We start from the raw sequence: 21,070 nt of genomic DNA on the forward strand, positions 1-21,070 counted from the left end.
TTTAGGACAGCTCACAAAGGTATTGAAGCCTGCAAAATGAGATACAATATTGGCCTAGTTGCGCGCGTTGCGTAAAACGTCCGTAGACTTGAACTCGTTCTTTCGTTTGCTGACATACTTTTAATGAATGCATGCGCTTCAATTATACAAAAATATAAAACAGTGTTTGTTTACTGTGACGTGTTTGTTTTATTGACGCGGTGTACGCCGCCGTGCCGCGGCCGACGCGTCTGCGTCAGCGGCTTCGGAGTTCGGGCCGAGCCATTTGCGAGTTAAAATGAATCGAACACCGGAGTGTTGAATTCGTTCGGGTTGGTATTCCGTTATCCGTGGTGTGCGCCGGTCTGCGCCGCTCGCTGCTCGGCGCTGATCACGGCCGATGCAAACGTTCCACGTTATGCAACAGACGTGAACAGTTGTCACGAAACCTTTTGCCTCCGCTTCGACAATGCTTTCGCAATAAAGTGACTATTCTCGCTTGAACCACAAAAAACTTTTTTACTAACTTCTAATGACTTTACTTTGCGTTGAACTTTAGCTAGAAACTGCAGTAGGTAGGCGTTCTCTTAAATAAGAACAAAGAAACGGCAAAACACGCAGTGTTTCTTACCCGTTGTCATAAACTCCTCTTTGTTAGAAGTGTGTGTTTCCTTTATGTTAAATAGGGCGATATGTATGTACGTGGATAAACCTTTGCACATCCTTGTGCAAATAATGATGACACTAGCCGTTTTTATTAATGGATTATACTAATTATACCGCTGAAATTTAAATGAGGTCACGATTTCCTCATACCTGCATCAAAAACGTTAGTTTTATTGTTACGTTATATATTTTAAACAATATGTACGAAGCAAATAATACGATGTGAATATGATTTTTGATACAAGTTTTGATATGCATAAATGGCTTTCATTGAGCGCAGTTTATTTCAGTCGCGTGCGATGCGGCAATCGATGCATGCCGGCTTAGATTCGAGTTTGCCGATTCGCTGTTGGAAGGATAGCCAGGTTAGCCCGTTCGTTTTACATCGTTGTTTAAATGAGGCGACATGCGAGCTTGCATACTCATAAGCGAGTGTTGTATATCGCACATAGAAATGAAAGTGTGGAAACGAGTTCTGAGTGCGCTTGACGACGACGACTACGCGCACCGTGTTATTTCTCGTTTAGTGTGTCCGCTCGTACAGAAATAGTCGCCACTTCTTATCTGCGACCGGCGCACTCATTCGTCGCTTGCATATGTTTAGCCATGTAGACGAGCTACGGTCACAACTGACCTGGAGACAAAGAGCATAAACCGACATAAATTGTGAACGTAAACAAAGGGTTTACGGCACTTTAATTGCCATTACAAAGTACGCTGTCGCTAGATGTGGCACAAAGAGCACGACGCTGTTTGGTTGGCACGTATTGATAGTTGATCTCGTCTACGCTTGTGATACCATTTGCAGGGGCGTCATTCAGGGGTGGGCAGAGGTCGTTGAACCGACAGGGCTCCGGAGCAGTGGCGTCCCGTAGCGGGGGCGCGAGCGCACCGTACCGCGGTCGATGAACCCCACTGGATGCACCCTTGGCTCTGTTTGTTTTGGTTTCAATGCAACAGTTTCCGATAGTGCCATGTCTTTACAACGTAAAGACAATACATTTTGGACTTTTCTATGAACAATTATAATCATTAAAATTGTATCATTACTAATATTTTATATTAACATTTTTTTTATACAAGTAATACATAAAACACAGTGATCAGGTCAGTATTCAGCAGGAGTAATCAACGACATTCGAAACCCGTGAATGTGTATTATTATAGGGTCGTTGCGCCGGTAACACCACTTAGCTAAGTTGGTAACTTCAGTTGAATCAAAGTATATAAGTATGTTTTGCATATACTACAATAGATGGGAACCATATATGGGGGCCCTAAATACAGTCTAGATATGAAACAAAATATTCATCGCACTTCCATTAATAAATTATGAAAAATAAGGGGAAATGTGAAAAAGTAGCGAATGTTAGTTTAAGACTATTTATTTCAGTCGGTGACCACTTGTGTGTTAGACTGGGACCAATTTTTTATTTAAGTGACTTATTTTAGATAATCGAATTTAATTTGCGGTCATTAATTTTTGTTCATGGATAAGTCTTGGTGGTCGTAAATTGGCATGGATCATACTTTGTAAACTATATCAGACAGTGACCACTTTCATGAGTGAATAAGACAAGAAAACACGTAATTGTTAACTAAACATTTGCATCTTAAAGATGTTTATTACTCAAATATTAATAATGTATAAACATAAGCTAAATATTTAGAACAAAATAAATAAAAGAAAGTAAGATTGAGATTGCGTGCGGGGTAAAATACGACCACATGGTCGCTATTTAACATTTTAATAAAATATCCATTTCAGTAGCCGACCACAAAGTTTTAATTAAAATTTAAAATATAAGGTAAAAAATTACTTAAAAACTATTAAATCAAAACATAATGAAGTAACTCTACTCGATACTTTAGAAGACAACCTATATTAAGTAACAATACTTACCGTTGAACGTAGCACGTCTTGATACTTTTTTCGTTATTTTACTGGATTTCTTTTCTACACACCCCTGTCAATCTATTAATAATACTAATAATACTATTATTCGTTTTATTTAAAAAAAAAGGTTATACGTAAGGAAATCTATGCAGGCCAGTGGTCGCTTACTGGAGCTGGTTGCGAAACCGGTGAAATAACTCTATCATGCGTTTGAAAACGTAATTTTAAATATTATATTGGTTAAGCGTACCTATTAATTACTATGTCCCTGAAAAGCAACTGTTTCGCCATATTATGGGTGGTATAACTCTGTGGACTCATGGTGACAGCCCTACTGCTTAGATGACCGATGGCTACTGGGTCAACTCAAGCGACATTGATAGCATCCACGCGTTAGGTCGTAAATCAAAAAGTATGATTTGTAAGGGGCCTGTTTAAGTGAACATTACTTTTTTTGTTAAATATTTAAAACATTTTTCAACTACTTTAACCTGTTTTAAAAGGTAATATAACCAATAATTTAAAGACATAGTACCCAGATGTTTTATTCATTTTCCAAAGCAAAAATGTTCTTAATGAACATTTGTCACGGGCTCCTTGTAAAATCATACTTTTTGATTTACTACCTAATGTGTCGGGAGGCTACGATGTGTGGAACATTCACTAAAATAAAAACACATGAAAATTCTACGATAACTTATAATTCAAGTTGCGCCTCGGTTATCCGCAACGCATTTAAATTAAGGTTATAACTTATAATTAATAATATATATAATTTTCATATTCATATCGACTCGTTATAAAATGTAGAACAAAGTATAATTCCATCCATATTCTAAACCTCATGATTTTGTTGAACTAATTAAGAGTCGATTAACGTAACTTGTTCATTACAACGTATTGCAGGCATTGTAATTTGTAGTTGCGATATCAATACTATGTTAGTAAATATTTTGTAAATAACTGAGGTACGCAGGCAAGGAAGTTCAACAATAGAATAGGTATTATTATTCTCATTTATGACAAATTGATCATGACAGCGGTCGTTTTTTATATTTTTATTTATGTATGTTCAATGCAGGAATCGGGATTAACATTATTATCTTTAGTTAAATATGACACAATAGAAGGTCGGCAGAGAACCCCAATTGTATCGATTTTGTCGCCGTGTATGTTTCATGTGTTGCGCAGTTAAATTTATATTTTATATTGTGCGAAATTACTGTAATGTAAAACGACTAAAATTTTTAAATCTAAAACTGTACAGTGATAAGTGACCATAGTGCCACGCCAACGCCATTTATTTAAATACTCAAACATTTCTATAGGATCAAAGTATAGGTTATAAAAAATAGCCTATAATATTTTAATCCAGGACAAGACTTACCCGTGTGCAAATTTTCACATTAATTTGTTTAGCGGTTTCTGTGTTCAATTCTAACAAACATTCAATAATTTTCACAAACATTATTATTTATAATACTTATTAATATTCAGTATTATATTATTAGCAATATAAGAACATTGGCGTAGCTACGAATTTTCTCTGGGGGTGGCTAAGACCAAAAAAATTTTTCGTCGTATTCAACGAAAAGCTTGCACCACGCAAGGCCCCTGTAAATACAAGTCCCATCTCACCCTTGCCCCCCCCCCCCCATCTATGCCAATGGATAAAAATTTTGATATGTTTTACTACATCTGAGAGATCACGTTGTATATTTTCCATCGCATCTGATTACTTTTGTTATAAATAAACTCCCAATACATAGTGATATACGGTTTACACCTTACACGAAAAATCTTTGTGTAGAGTATTGGCTTGGCATTCATACAATGCGGAGGCAGATAAAATGAACTTAACAATGTCCCATATATGACAATAAAAATATTTTTTGTACAATTTGCCAAAAAAATGTATTGTCACAAGATTGCTCTTTGTAGAGCTTAAAGTTTATAAACCAAATATTATTTTTTGTTACTTGTTGTGTCCCTTGCGACTAAAGCGCACTTGTTGCTAGGAGCTGGTGTAGTTCAAAACGACTATAGACAGCTACGTATAGAGAGCCCATTGCTTCTGCTGTATCATAATAATATTATCTGTCGTATAATCATTTTTTAAATTTACTTACATTACCCGAAAATCCCCTCCTGTAGTACTGAGTACCCCTTTATATCAGCATATCCATTGTACACGTCTGCAGTATTTTTTTCTAGTGTAGGAGAAACTGAAAATACTCGTTACATGTAGGTATTTTAACTGACAAAATTCATCTTACATTGATATCACATGCACGTGTTTTGTGGCTATTGTTATAATTCAAAATAGAAGGTTTGTATTAAAAACCTCAAATGTCAACCGCTGTCACCGCTGGCCGCGCGACCGGACGCAAACCTTCATCGCACTCTGTGCCAAATAGAGGTATCGATTGTATTGGACCGTTTTATCATATATAATGTTTTGTATTTCGCTGTGCTCGTTGCTCCCGCAATAGTCTCCGGAATAGAAATCCTCATAAGGCACTTTTTGTGTGATAAATTTTATCCAAATACAATACAGGGTGTTATTTACCACAAACTTCAAACACCTCTACAAGCTTCTTCATTTTCATCTTTATATCATAAAAAGCCTTAACATGATTATTATAAGAAATTAAATATTTTAAAAAGATGTTATACCAAGCTAGTACTGCATTCAGGTTGCATTTCTATGTTTGTTTATTGCAGTGTTGACATGCATACTCCTCGGGTACAATGTAGTGAACGCAAACCACTTGTGACTTCGTAATATTAAATAGTCGACGTAGTAAAGTTCGTTGGTAGAATGCTTAATAGAAAGCGATGTACACATAACGTCTGTCCCTCCAGGATTATTTACACAGTCCATCAGCTGCTGAGATTCTATCCGATAACAAAAGGTACCTTGCACATGTCGCTACCTGACGCAAGCCAGCAGGTCTGTTTAGTCAAATAAGACGTAAAAAGATTTAAGTGTATGTATTCAAAAATAAATTTAAATACTTTATTAGAGAGTAGGATACAGAATATATAATAATATGTCATTAACAATTATAATTACAGCTCACATGACATTGTAGAATTATAATATGTACGGCGCGGCGTGCAATGTCAACTTTTTACCTTTGAATATGGAGTTAGGTAATAAGTTGTTGAATCCGCTCACTATAGTCAATACAGTCTAATTAAAAAACAAAACTATGCCTAAATGTATGTTATCCGTATTATGTTTACGTGAAATTTTGATCTGTCCGAGCTTCAGCATGAGCGGGCTGTCGAGGTGAGCTGGTTTCGCACGTGGCCCTTGCTTGCAAGTCGGGTTGTCGACCTGCGGCCTTGGGACGCAGCCCCTCTTTAACTAACCAAAAATATTGTTTACTTAAAGAACAGACTTTGTGGTCTCTCCTCTCTTTGTGATCTTCCCAATCACTTGGAAACTGTGCTATAAAACTCAAAATTACAATCTTATGGTATCACGGTGTGTGCGATGCGCAGTTAGTTATCTGCGACGCGACGGATAGATAAGGGTTCTTATTCCGATCGTCGACAATTAGTTACGAGGACTGTAATTACTGCTCCGCTAATATAATTAGTCAACTAATCGCTATAACAATTTATATTGCAAATATTCAAAACGATAGGTAAAGTGTTGACATCCGCTACGTCATATTATGTTATGTCTTAAAACAATGACTTATTCGGGTTTTGCCGAGCGCGAAGAGGATAAATGGCCGAAGTCAAGGAAGGTCACTTTAGAATAACAAATTAGTGAGTGGCAACGGCGAGTGGCGACGCCGCGCCGATTGTATTGTTTTTTTATTTGCCATTCGGTGTACTCAACTCGCGCGCAGTTTAATAACATCAAACGTCGTGATCTGTATCAGCCAACTTAGCTGCATCATGACTCGAAAGGCTCACGTATATGTCAGTGACACGAACAACCAACAATACTGTTTAGAAAAAGGCAAGCGCATGAATTTTTATTTGCCTGGCAACTACTGCACTTGGTGAGCGTTCCTTTAGTTTGTTGTCCCAAAACGAGCTCGAGATGCGATTGAATTATAACTAGACTGGTTTATAAGAAACAGGTTAGTCTGTTTCTGATGTTGCCAGGCTGCCTATATTGCTTAGATATTTCAGAGACGCATTAGGTACAAACTATTGGCAATATATAACAAGTTTCAGGTCGTGTATTTGTACATTTAAAATATAGTGGATTATCTTATGATAATGGGGAATCATTAATCATCTTCATATGGGGAATGGCAAGAAACTTAATATATTCACTCGTTTTTAGCCGTAGCGATGACGGATATTCATGCAAGTCCATGAATGTATCCGTATGTCCACGTACTTAAGTAATATTCTCACCGATTTCATTAATTATGGGACCAGTCTACTATTATCTGTCATTCTGTTACTATAAATACTTTCGGTAAAATTTTACCATAATTTGTGAAGTGATTCGGTATCACTTTACTTAGGTAATATGAATGTTAGTGGCGAATGGCAGTGTCGTCAGGCCGGACCGGACGCGTCGCCCGCGGTCGTTCACCAGCCTCCTGGCCCTTTGCCCCGCTTGCAGGACCGTCGCCGGTCGCATCGACCGACCGCAACGCTCTTCATTTCATATTTATTCGTTTAAAATGTAGGTTCTTTGTATACTAACGCCATTTAAATTGTGTCACTATCGATGCATTTTGTAAAGACGTCAACTTCACTGACTGACGCTGTTTTGATAATTTTTATGGACGACTATCAAGCCCTAGCCGTATTCTCCATTCATTTTTATTTATATGGAATATTATTAATACCAATTTACAAAATTAATTAATGACCATGAAGGCTGCAAAGTCTTCGAAACGTCGGGAGAAAATAATAATATAAAAAACCGCGATAAAATCCGTTTAAATAGTTTTTAGTTTTATTTCAATGTCTAACATTCGCGTAAACATAAGAAATCAAAATTAATTAATGTTATTATATAGCCACATTCCCAATTTCGTTCTACAGACGTGGTCATATTATTGTTACATCAGTATATGTATTTTATTTTCTTATATAATTGCCTACTATTAGTTACTTTATCACGTTTTTAATTTTGATTTCACATCTTAATAAAATTCAGCTATTAACGTTGTAGTATTACTGTTATTATTCAAGCAATTATTGAGTGTGATATAGTAAATAACTAACATTTATAAGTTGTATTTACTATTGTTATGGGATTAAGTAAAGGGGTGCAGAAAATGGACGTGGGTGTCATAAGTGCCAAAATCAGGCTGGCCATAACGATTGGCGTCAATTATGGATCTTATTTTGTCCAGAAACATAGATGAAGAGTGAAGAGAATGAGTCAGTGTTCTGGTTTCACGCTCAATGTTTATCAATCTTCCGGATCATACAGATTCTCTCTAAGATTTCCATATCCCTTCACCGTAACAAATATGCCTAGGATTATAAACCTAAATGCTTCATATTTTGAATTATCCGCCCTTGTTATATTTGAGGGCTTAATTTCATTAAATGCTAGAAAAAGTTTCGCTCTGGTCTGGACAGCTATATAAAAAACGGAGTATTTATACAATCGATTTTCTTGAACGAAAAAGCATAAGTTAACGTAGATCGGAAAACTGTATTGAACAATACTCGTGACTACATCTTTTATTAAAACTTTAGTAATTTTACGTACTTATGACGGAAAGTGCGTCATTACTGTTGCTAACGAACCTAATTTATCCAGCTGTCCCGATGGCGTGACCTACATAAACATTACACGATGTGGAGTGACTATTTTTCTTTCACACATACGTATGATCACGTTGTACCCTAAGAAAAACGAGGGTGATGTATGTGTCAAGTTGACTATGCAGGTCAATCTTTTCAGTGAATACTTAAGATTAAAGCTGATACTTGTAATGAGTTGAGATTGGGGCTTTAGGACGATATTTACTTTCATGAATTCAATAATATGTTTAATAATAATATTACAATAGTGATCCTCTCATTGAGACGATCTTCAAGTAAATATTTATAATTGACTTGTTCAATATGTTGAACATACTGTTAAAAATCAAAAATTAATTACAACATGTGATACGACATAATTTGTACGGGTATACCAATAGCAAAACCATTATACATCGAAGTAGATGCTTCGATGTTTGTTAACTTTACCAATAACCGTTATTTAAACGACAATGATAACGATACCCAAACTAAATGAAGTAAGTACTGTTATCGAGTTACCAAAATAAGTACTTACTTATAGGTAAGGTAAAGGAGTTTACGCGGAAAGTTAATATTGTACTTGAATCTCCTCTCAACAGTGACCATGAAAGATGAAATCTGCAGATGTTAGGGCGCCGTACGACATTCAGGTTGCGCGGTTGTTAACAGTATGCCAATGTTGTGTCTGCGACATACAAATACGTATTTACGAAACGACGCAAAATGTGTCACGCATCGCGAATGAGCATAAATTATGTTATTAAATAACAGCAAATCGATTTATGGTATTGAAACATTCACTTTTGTTCCGTACTTACATTTAACGGTAACATATTGAAAATCGTAATCTTTCCTGCGTCAAAAACTTAATGCTTTTCTCTCATCTGCCGGTATGGTAATAAATAATATTTGAGACCAAGAAAGACAGACAAAGTACTGTGTATTTTTCTATCAATTTGTGGTTAACATCAGCGATCATTAGTCACTAATGTTAACCGATCATATCATATTATTGTCAGTATGATATGAAAGATATACAACGTAAATATAATTTAGAAATGGGACGCGTCACTAGAGAAACGGCAGGGACGTAGACAGTAAGTACATCTTTCTTCAATCGTTAACACTAATAGAAGACAAATATGGTAATGACATCCTATAATAAGTCTATCGCAAGGACATTAGCATTAGCGATTGTAGAAAGTAAAGCATCTTGTCTACGGTACCCGACTTAGCCACCATTAAGCATTAGCTGAGAACAAATTTCCTTTTGATCTCTAGTACTCATCAAGAGTTTACACATATATTCTTTTGTTTTTAAAAAAAAAAAAATTATACTCATTCTGATAATTACTTTGATCGAGATAATTTAATTAAATACATATTTAAATACCTACCAATTTACGTTAAAGAAAATATGAGGAATTACATACTACTGTGTCAAAATTAAAAAAAATCTTTTAGGGTAGCTCATTTATCGTGGAAGGCTATTAATATAACATCACACTATGATCAATTATACGTTGCATCAATGAAAAATGTTGTAAAAACGGGGAAAAATTATTTTATTAGCTATGCACCTATTATTATAAACTTAGATACACTCAATAACAAAAGGAATAAAAAAAATATAGGTCAACCGACGCAATCGAGTCAAAACTCGTTCGAAATATGAGCACATTCGTATAAGAGTTCTTGTATCTTTGTCAATTTATCTACCCATCGTTCGCACTCTAGTACGAAATAGTATTATTGTACATAATAAATAAATATTTAACATTAGGAAAACATTACATTATTTCTATCTCGCTCAAGTATTATTCTTTTGTTCCGCTCATTTGCTACCATTTCTGACAATGTTGCTAGACGTAAAAAAAAACTTCCATTTAGTATAACCTTGGCCATTTTAATGATTTTTATCGAAACCGTACTTGTTTTGATATTACTTACTAATCTTATATTACTAAAATTATAAATGCGAAAGTTTGTGAAAATGTTTCAAAATCGCAGAACAGGTTTGGATGAAATTTGGTACATGGATAGGCCTTGTTCTGGCCAATTACCGGTAATTGCTCCAATGAGAAATATTAGAATTATTCATTTGATTTTTTAAATAGAGCATTTTTAAATAGAATACGTTATGGACCGCGATATTGATTTAAGGTTTTTTGTAACGGAAAAGACCTTACACGCAGGCGAAACCGTAAGCAAAACCTAAATAAAAATAAAGGCAGTACATATTAAGTCTAAGAGAAGTACTTACATTCGGTCGATAAAAATTTCAGTGTGACCGGACGAGCTTGACCTATAATTAAATATTGGGGTTTTTAGCCCTAATATCAAAGGATTTTGCTATACAAAAGTAAAACGAACTGATAAAGCTTCTAGTCTATCAGTTCATAGTGTACCAATACGGTGTTGGTAAAACCGAACAGTAAAAAATAAAACTTAATCATTATAAAAATAAATAAAATGAAGACCGAAATAAAATTAACCTTTCATTTCATAATATAATAAATGGATTTTCTACTCATTTCGTATTCTTAAAAATATTTATTATGTGGCCCGAGATATACGAACACATTTTTTTCTTCATGAAATACAAATTAAAATGGTGGAAAGACTTACTGCTTGTTTTTCCCACAAACATTTTTGATTATAATAAAAAAATATTCCTGAATTGAAGATATTAGCTAAATTTAATAAAGTACATATCATAACTCGATCTATATTAAATAATTGGTTAATTTTTTTTCTTTACAATATGAATATACCGTAAGTGGGTAAAATAAATCAATAAGTTCAGTAGTGGTAGTATTTGTATTGTTAGGAGGGCAACATTATTTTATGACAGCCAACCAGCTGTGTGGAATGGATTGAAAAATAACTCTGAAAGCGTACCTGTCCTTGATGTGTCATCCATTTCTATAATTTCTGTGTAACGTGGTATTTGGAATATTATATAAATTCCCAGTAGTCGTTTTGTTTGTTCATAAAACAGCAACAGTGATAGTAAACGGTGGAAGCGTCGTCGAGGATAAGGGGTAGGCTTTGGACATAGTGGATATTTGAAATGTTTATGTAACGTAGAATAATTGTTCAGTGACTGACTGTGTATTTATCTTTTGTTCCAGATAGGTCGGCGGTGTGTCACTTGTGAGTGCAGTGCGTGAAGTGTCGAGAGCAGTGAGTGTGACGGTGAAGGTGATCTCGGTGGTGATGTGGTTGTGAGGTGTCGTGCGGCGCAGTGGATGCAGAGGCAGCGTCGTAGCGCTAGCCCTGGCATGGTGCCGGGCAGGTAGCGCGCGCGGGCGGCCTGCGCAGGCCCCACACAAGCAGCCGCGTGTGTTCCCCAGCGTCGTCTATGGCCGAGCAACACATCACACCGTCGTCACACTCTGCACTCACGAGAGAGTCCAGCGGGTAAGCCTCATACATTTACTACAATATAGCAAATATGCCCCATTTGTTTGATCCCTTGGAAATTGGATGTGATCATGGATTACAAAAGTTTTGACTTGATAAACTACTATATAAAATATGACTGAACTATTACTTTTAGAGTACCTATTATAAATTATACATTTTTCTAGACAAACTGAAAAAGGGACAGCTATTTATTGATAATTCGCATTAAAACTAAATTACAATTCCAGCAATAATTATGCATCAAAGCAAATGTTGTCAGCAGTACATCAAATTTCCATAGTGTGCAAAATTACCGTTAGCATTAGCCAGTATCTTACTCATTTTCTCAAGTGGAGAGGGCAAAATTAGTACAGAGTCAGCATCGGTACAAGAAAAGCAGTTTGGGGTGGCAGTTCACCTGTTTTGTTTCATAAAGTCAGAGTGGTCACTAGTGGTCACACAAATCCTCCCTTACTTTATAATTTTCAGTTATCATTCACTTTGTGGGTGTTGTTCATGGGCAATAGTGTCTTTTTTTACAGTAACATCCTTAAGACACTTAACAGGTTAACTTAACTTGCTCTTTGTAATATTACCTTCAGCAACAAAAAGATTAATCAATAGAGACATAGTAGAGTACAGAATCTACATACATAGGGTTTTAATGTTTTAACTAAAACCAGAGCCATCTAACTGTAACTAGCACTTACTACTAATCACTAATCTATACGCATATGTAAAGCTGAAGAGTTTGTTTATTTGAACACGCTTATCTTGGGAACTACTACACTGGTTTTGACAAAGTATTAACTAATAGTAAGCTACATTACTTCTAAGTGCTATAGGCTTTGTTTATCCAGGGAAATATAGGAGGACTTTTATATTGGAAAAACTTTTTCACGCAGGCAGAGCCACAATCAAAAGTTAGTATAACATAAAAGTCCAGACTCTGACTCATCAATTGCCTGCCCAAACGGAACCAAGATAACTACAATTTTACACAGAAATTCTTATTATGTTGGAACATATAAAGGAAAGATATTTTAAAATTCATTTCTTAAATGGTTACAATGTGGATTCAATGTTTATGTGGAAAAATAATATTAAATATGACTTGTAACTTAAAATTTTGTAGGAGTACTTACCTAGAACAGCGATGCAAACAGGATCAAATGTGGTAATTTTTAATAAATAAACCTAAAATTGTTATTGATGAGGCTTTATATTCAGAAACACATAAAGATGGACATGACATAAAATTATATGAGGGGGTTTAGGTTTTGTGTGTAGTAACAAGTTACAAATGAATTTAAGCATTTAATGAGTAATAATATACTAAGCTATACTTACTCCAAAGGAAGCTATAGTAAACCAGTTTTAACATATTATTTGCCTGGACTTGGGCTAAATTATGAAATTATTTTTGCAGCATTTTTGTTTTCGTCAATGTTAATAGAATGTTTGATTTGTAAAAGGTTTTTTTTTATTATTTTCCATGTTTCTTACATTTAATTGCTTCAACTATGTTCTGAATGTTGTGATATTACATGTTGATTTTGTTTCTTTGCTAAGCAAAACACATTTATAATGAATATTGCAATTTCTATTTGAAATTTTTTACCAATTACTTTTCCTTAAATATCTGATTATAATTTTCATATTCCCCTGGGATATTTGTATTCATTTTCATTTTTGTATGCATAGGTGTGATGAATTCTTAGGAGAACTGATAAAAATTACCAATTGACTCTATGATGTTATCTCTACCCAAGAATCAAATATAGGTTTCTTGTTTCCATCTCTCTCTCTTCTCTGTTATACCAGAGACAGGTAATTAATTTATAAAAATTTTGGAAACTTTATTTTGGCGACTTAATATTCTACAGTTTTATATAAGAAAAAAAATCTTTAAAATTAACTGTGAAACCTGATTGCAATCAGACTTAGAATGACATGGGCTACTTTTTTTCTCTACTTTGTTAAGGATTTGTCTTCACATTAAGAGCACAAGTTAAGGTTACTAATGAAAAGAAACACACTTATTTTAAGTTTTAAATTATTAAATAACAAACGGAGTAAATGAGACATATAGATTTTTATTAATGTGGGAAAATTTCCCCACTTCACCCCACTCCTGCATAACAATATTGGAAATTTGAATTACTGTCTCATTGCTTAGCGAATTTAATTGCTGTTTTCTCAGAAGGATTTCTTTTAAACCAACTTCAAAAAAAGGAGGAGTTTATCAATTTGACGTGTTTTTTTTTGTATGTTTGTTACCTCATTACTCGCTCATTTATGAACCGATTTGGAAAATTCGTTTTTTAATTCAAAGAATATCTCTCCAGATTGGCCCCATAATTTTTTTTTCAACATCGCTTCAATAGTTTGGTTTTAAAACTAAAAAAACTAGAATAATTATGTCGTCCAAGAAAACGAAATCGCGAATTCAGCTTTCCTGTGACGTTTTTAGTTATGATTTTGCATTGAGTTTTCAATAAAAATTTAAAGCTTATTTTATTTTAAGGGTTCAAGTAATATCATTTTTAATAGATGTGAATTGTGATGTTTGTGGCCTTTAATTTATCAATTTTGTAAGACCAACAAAGAACATATAGATTTTTCTAGAAGTACACTTAATGTCTAAGCAAATTATCTAAAATATAACAATTAATATTCACATAGTGTTTGATATTAAATTTATTACCCACATAATTCTATACAATATCAAAAACATTTCCATAACAAAGGTATTCAATATATTAGCATCTTATGTGTCAAAATCATCTAAACATTTGTTTGTCCAATATGTATGTACTTCTAAACAAATGCATGTTCACGATTAACTGATAAACAGAAGTAATCAAATGTATATTATGCAATGTTCCCAAAATGCTGTACCCCTTATCTTATTAATCATATTGATATTTAAAATATTGTCACTATTATCCCTTATATCCCATACATATATACATCTCTTCTGTTCCCGCCAAGGTGCAGGCAGGTGCCTCTGTATCAAAGAACTTATCTCCAACCCTTTAAGTGATAATTGAATTCCAATCTTGGGCAACCCGTGTATGATTTTTCGTTTTGAATGATTACCAGATTGTTTGTCTCTTTTCATTTTGTATCTGCTATTCCTAAATAAACAGTGGCAACCATACTATAAAAGAAGAATAATAATTTTCATTTTAAAAAGCTAGATAAATTGTGATAATATGAAATTGAAATCAAAGACTTCATGATTTCTAGGCTAGGTAAGCTGCTTCTAGCCAAATAAGGCGGTATGTTTATAGTCAGACATGGTTTTTCAACTAAAACACATAGCCAAATATAGTCCGCAATAAATTATAATTCTTTTCTAATAAGATTATATTGTATTGCAGTTTTCTAAAAATGATTGTAATCATGAAAACCAGGGCTATTTTTCATGAATGAGTTCTTATTGCCATCACATATTTAAAAAAATCGAGTTTTGGTCTAAAGATATTAAAATTTTACAACCTTAGAATTATTTTAATTTGTGTATTGATAATGTTATGGGTTAGTGAGTTGAGAACCAATGTTTGGTCACTTTGATTATGCACTTGTTAAGGATGATTGCCATCTTGGACTTTTTTTTTGGGCCAATTGATTTCAAAAGCCGATGTCTCTTTATGCTTTGAATTACAAAATGAATAAATCTTATGACTCTTACTATACCTATTTCAATGTTTAAAAAACTTGTCACAAATAATGTGGTAATTGGAAAGCTATTTAGACAGGATATTATATTAATCCTTATCAAATGAAATATGCTTGTTACTTAAGTATTTCATCCAACTTTACATTATACAATTTAAATTAATATTGTAGAAAAAATTTGAAAGTTGATTAGGAATAAAGCGAATTCAAATGTTTATGCATTTTGGTTATTTTGAGAAAGGAGTTACATTTGTACCTACCTATAAAGCTGCTTAAAGAAAATCAAAACATCAAATAAATGCCTTTAGATATTAATATCATGTGTATGTAGCAAAATAATTAAATCTTCAGTAAAATAAATATTTTATTAAATGGAGAGCGATATTCACACAATGTTGGGCCTGGATGTTAAAAATATGCAATTGAAATTAATTAAAAACTCAAATGTTATCAAAACAATACTAACCAATTTCCAATAGGAAATTATGCTGATTTTGGCGATCTGACGGTTGTACAATATAATCTATCTATACTTCTACCATATAAAGCTGATGAGTTTGTTTGTTTGGTACTAGTGGTTGGAATTTAAAAATTATTTTATTGTTTGATAGCCTATTTATCTAGGAAGGCTATAAGCTATATAACATTACATTATTACCAATAGGAATGGAGTATCAATGAATTTTTTTACAAAAATGGGAAAAAATTATCACTTATGGGAGCTTCAGTTGCGTGCGCTAAGTCAATTGTTTAAGTTACACAACAAATATGTATGACGGAATTATTCTCTTAAAATGTTCTAAAACATCTATACATATTATAAAATATAGTCCCCAAAAGCTATATCGCACTCTTAATAAAATAATGATCTATTTCAAAATTGTTAATTTGTGACAGTCGTCGGAAAACTAATTTTCGTTTGCTACCATTTTTTTTCGAAGTTGCTATAAAATTGAGCTTAATAAACATAGGTAAAAAATGAAAAGTATAGCATGAAAAAAAAGGGAAAAAATTAAAAAGTCGCAAACAGAAATTTGTTGTTTGACGATTCCCACAAATTGGCAATTTAGGAATCGATCACTATTTTATTAAGAGTGCGATATGTCTGTATGCGATCGATTTTCCCAAAATCTACAGATTTAACGAAAAGACAGTACAATTCTTGAGGGAGGTTTAGGTCAATCGAAAATTACAATTTTATGTAAATTGACTGAAATATAAAGATTAAAGTCTCCCTCTGCATCTGTCTGGATGTCTGAACGCGATAAACTCAAAAACTACCTAGCGGATTTCGATGAAATCTGGTATGAAGATAGTTTGAGACTCTAGGAAGGACATAGCTTACATTTTATTCCGGGAACCCATTTTTACGTGGGTAGAACCGCGAGCAAAAGTTAGCATGATGTATAACTTCAGCCGTAATAGTGCGGGTTTTAAAAATAAACCGGAAAAGTTATTACGCTGCATCTGCTGTGAGGCGCAGTTCAGTTCGAACATCATACATATAGAGAGTAAACATTGAAAAATATAACATGACAAGTGTGTTTTAAAATCGTGTTAATGTATGCAATATTTTTGTATTGTGCAGGTCTTCTCCTAGCAGGGTGGTGGGCGGTCGGTGGTTGCGTCAGGTGCGACGAACGAGCCACAGCCGCCGCAGCAGACGCAACGTGTCATCGCCTCTGCCGCGCTCCACCAGCCGACACTCCTCCAGCCGCGTCTCCGACACAGACCCTCAAGCACACGTTGAACTCCGCAGAAGCTCACGGCTAATTAACTCGTTGCCCAGGTCTGACTACTCCATCACCGAGCGTTGGTCCTACGGTGCTGACGTGTATGAGACACGTTGCGACGCCGCCGATTTCAAGGGTGGAGATAGCAATAAATCTTCCGGCGTATACACGAAACGCGGACGCACCTCCTCGCATGACAGAAAGAAACGCAAAACTGCATCGAACAATAGCACCGAGGAGTGCGTCGCCTACTGCACACGCTCACGGACTGCTCTTAAATCCAGTGAGAGTGCTTGTGAGCAAAGCCCGAATAATTCAAAAACGCAATCATTATCACAGTCGCCATTAAACCAGAACGCTTCGGCGACATCGACGCAGGCTAATTATTCCGAAGGCGGCTTGTTGCCACTCGACGAAAGAGACTTCGCTTATTCCCCGTTTAGCTCGTCGACAGTCACAGAATTACTAGACTCTGATTATTCTGTGTACAGTCCGACAACTAGCCGCAGAAAAGGCAAGAAAAGAAAACGATCCTCGCATCGTTCTTTGTCAAACAGAAAAAGTAGTTGCTTGATAAACCTTGAAGAATACAAGAAGAAATTTAAAATTGATTCACTCAGCAGGGAGGGCACGGACATAGGTGACGTCTCTGTCAGTAAAACGCCCAGACAAGAATTTGAGAGAGCAGAGCAGCCAAACGCGACGCAGGCATCCTGCACTTATTTGTTGCGAAACAGGCATCATCGCGACCTCGGCCCGCCTACCTCGACAGTCGTTAGTGACAATTCAGGTAATTCATCAATACATACATTGACCTCATTACATAATTACACTCATTAATAAAACCACCATTAGAATACGTATCATACTAAAAGTATTGACTATATTCTACTTTTAACCACACAGTGTTCATATCATTTATAGTAAAGCTTGTTATGATAGAATCTAAGTATTAGGTCTATTTTGAGATATTAGAGCTCTTGACACAGGAGACTGTACACAGCTTATCGGATGTTATCACTCATGAAGCCCAGTTACTCATCGCAGATAATATTTATATGGTAATGGTACAATTTGATATTGCAGCGAGTCCGTCGACGAGCGACGCGACACAGGACCAGCCAGAGCGTAGGAGTATACCGGACGGCTTCGGCAGGACTGCCACGCCGCCACCCTTCAAGGATATCCAAGGTTCGCCGCTTTTGTTGTTATCTTCACCACCGCTCATTACCTAAGTATACTCAAAGCAAACAAGGCAATTATTTGTTATTGTTTATTCACAGAGGCAAGTTCGTCGAAAGCGCAGAGTGCTTTGAGCAAATTACTGATAGTTCCACGCGATCTTCCTTACTTAAGGCAGACTAACGCAAGAAGGGTAAATACATTTAATTCTTTACGTACATAATAACTTTATTGTAAAAGTTACCAAGCTTGTTGAATTACAATTCGTCGAGTCATAAATTTCAAAAATTGCCAGAATTGGAGATGGGTCACATTTAGTTCTTTAGAATGTCAGACTATACAGTATACATGCATGTCTCTTCTCGTTTAGAAAAATCCATGCGAGAATTTATTCATATTTAAATGGCATTTATAAACGTTTCTTTTTAAATTATAAATGGAAATATCTATTATCAGAGTCAAGTTATATACCGTTGTGCCGTTGTCAGTCGTCACTGAAGCAGTACCGCCGCGCCTTATCCAGTGTATTGTTTAAAAATAAACGTGGAAGTAAATAAGTTTAATGAATCCTTGTTTCTGGCGTGCACTGGCCACTGTATAGTGCGCCCGTGTGCGTCGCACGACAATCGACAGTACTCAGTGGCTCAGTGCTGAAAGTGACGCGTCACAGAGTGGACCGATATCTTAACGATAATGAATGTGCTTGCGAAATACACTGTATGAATAATTCATACGTATGGCGAAGTGATAAAATATGCATCGTGTATCTGTACGGTATTCGCGTTGATTGTTCGGTTTTACGCGCAGAGCATAGCTGCTGCAACGGGTGCGACCCTGGGTGCTTGCCTGACGCGGGGGGCCACATCTTCCCAACGGCAGAGGCAGGACACTGCTTCTAAAAGACAGGTATCGCCGCATTTTTTAACCTATTTATGTTTATCTTTGTTATGTTTATTATCATTTGTCGAAAATACGAGGTAATTACTTTGTATGTAGGTAAAGATATTGATTTAAGGTTTTCATTATGTGTGCCATTTGATAGCGACTGAATTTCATTCGTTTTATTATTGCTTTATTGCGCTAAGATAACGAACTTTCATAAATATTTTTAATGAAAGCTAGTGCTTGCTATTCTATCTACGATGACGTTACGAATGGGTATTATTTTTTATTACAATACTAATATAATTGTATTGATATTGTTTAATTAATACTTTTAATAATAAAATCAAATATTGTCTTTTTTAATACTAATGAATGACGAGAATAAATACTATTGTCAATTTAGTTGATTTATGATGATATATATATATATTTCTTTGTGTAACTAAATACTTTATGTATAATTATGGAAGAACTCGTATCGAAATGTTACATGAGTATACATCGTTATAGCGTGATGAATATTGCTGAGATTAAAAAAATTTAGTTTTAAGCGGGAAGTCGTTTGAATATCATATGGATAAACTTAAAAATGGAAAGTCCATAGAATAGAGATGTTTTCAATACTTTAGTTTTTTGATGCTCTCATCGAATAAGAACTTAATAATATTATAGTAGCGCTAAATGCGCTGTAGTATCTAATTCTCTTGTAATTTCTGGATTTTTTTTTATTAAAGTGGTGTGTGTATATAAATTATTTTAAAATAATAATATTAACGTGCATGCCCTTGACATAGTTTCATAACATAGATAGTATGTTCCGATATTTCCTCACATTTGAATTAAACACGCTATTTTTGGCTTTGTTTATGTTTTCATTCATTGATTCTTTAATTTCGTTAATTTATTTTTTTCAGGCTTTTACGTGTCTAGGATAGATAAAAATATTTGACTATCTCTGTGGGCATATTAATTTCTTTTTTCGATAGGAAATAATTTGAGTTAAAAACTTTTACACTTAGGATTATTTTTGTTTCCTTTCACCGTGTGGTATTTATGATACAGGATGTTACTATAAAGTCATCCACTAAATAATATTTAATAACAACTACCACGCCAATATTTTTTTAAGCATATTACACAAAACGTGTATTTTTTATAGCTGGCTCCATGTCTGCATTAATATTCTTAATGTTATTTATGCCTTGGGTTTAGCAATTCGTAACCATTTATCTATCCATATGTAGTTAAACATGGATCTATAATTAATAATTAAATTACGTGTTTTATAATGTGTCGACCAACTGGACGTCGGCGGGTTATGGTGGAAAGTGGCAAAAGCTGGCATACAGGGCCATCTGAACGACTGTCGTTTTAGAGGCCGAGATCCAATTTGGGTCACTGAGTCAGCGGCACTATATAGTAAATAAATAATTGTATTGCTTATTACAGGCAGCGGGCGGGGAGGGCGCGAGCAGCAGCGCGGCGGGCGGGAGGCGGCCGCGGGCTCGCGACATGCCGCAGCCGCACCCGGCCTCCACGCGGAAAGATAAACGAGGTACGCTCCTACCGCTTGTACCACTGCACCAGTAGTCACAATACAATCCTTAGAAAAATCTGTCGTCAACTTAAAAACACACGGTAAAAGTTCCCACCAATATACCTACTTTTATAATATTAATATAAAGACTTTTAAATTTATAGTAGATTTTTCCATTTTATGTTATGTATATTTGTATTAAAAGCCACATATTTTAATGTGTGTGATATATTAATTATAATTTATTTCTGCAGGCAAAAGCAGTCTGGGTTCGTGTGCCAGTACTGGTGGTGCGTCCGGCCGGTCCCACCCCCAGCCTTTAACCACGGTAAATAAAAACTTTATCGGTACTTA

General features: G+C 35.0%; 1 protein-coding gene across 5 annotated transcripts in view; it reads left to right on the top strand.

Moving 5' to 3' along the window:
* Positions 1-21,070, top strand: part of LOC115445552 (E3 ubiquitin-protein ligase TRIP12) — a 57,727-nt gene that overhangs the window by 16,790 nt on the left and 19,867 nt on the right. For 2 of the 5 annotated variants that reach the window (XM_030171869.2, XM_037444807.1), the window contains exons 2-8: positions 11,422-11,710; positions 16,968-17,902; positions 18,199-18,303; positions 18,396-18,487; positions 19,102-19,200; positions 20,629-20,734; positions 20,971-21,044. In XM_030171869.2, coding sequence (XP_030027729.1) covers positions 11,652-11,710; positions 16,968-17,902; positions 18,199-18,303; positions 18,396-18,487; positions 19,102-19,200; positions 20,629-20,734; positions 20,971-21,044 — 1,470 coding nt within the window. In that variant the 5' untranslated portion in view covers positions 11,422-11,651. Of the gene's footprint in view, positions 1-11,123; positions 11,332-11,421; positions 11,711-16,967; positions 17,903-18,198; positions 18,304-18,395; positions 18,488-19,101; positions 19,201-20,628; positions 20,735-20,970; positions 21,045-21,070 lie in introns of those variants that run through there. The other 3 variants (XM_037444805.1, XM_037444808.1, XM_037444806.1) reach the window with 3 other exon arrangements.

The sequence above is a fragment of the Manduca sexta genome, chromosome 28, assembly GCF_014839805.1.
Source record: "Manduca sexta isolate Smith_Timp_Sample1 chromosome 28, JHU_Msex_v1.0, whole genome shotgun sequence".
Classification (NCBI taxonomy): Eukaryota; Metazoa; Arthropoda; class Insecta; order Lepidoptera; family Sphingidae; genus Manduca; species Manduca sexta.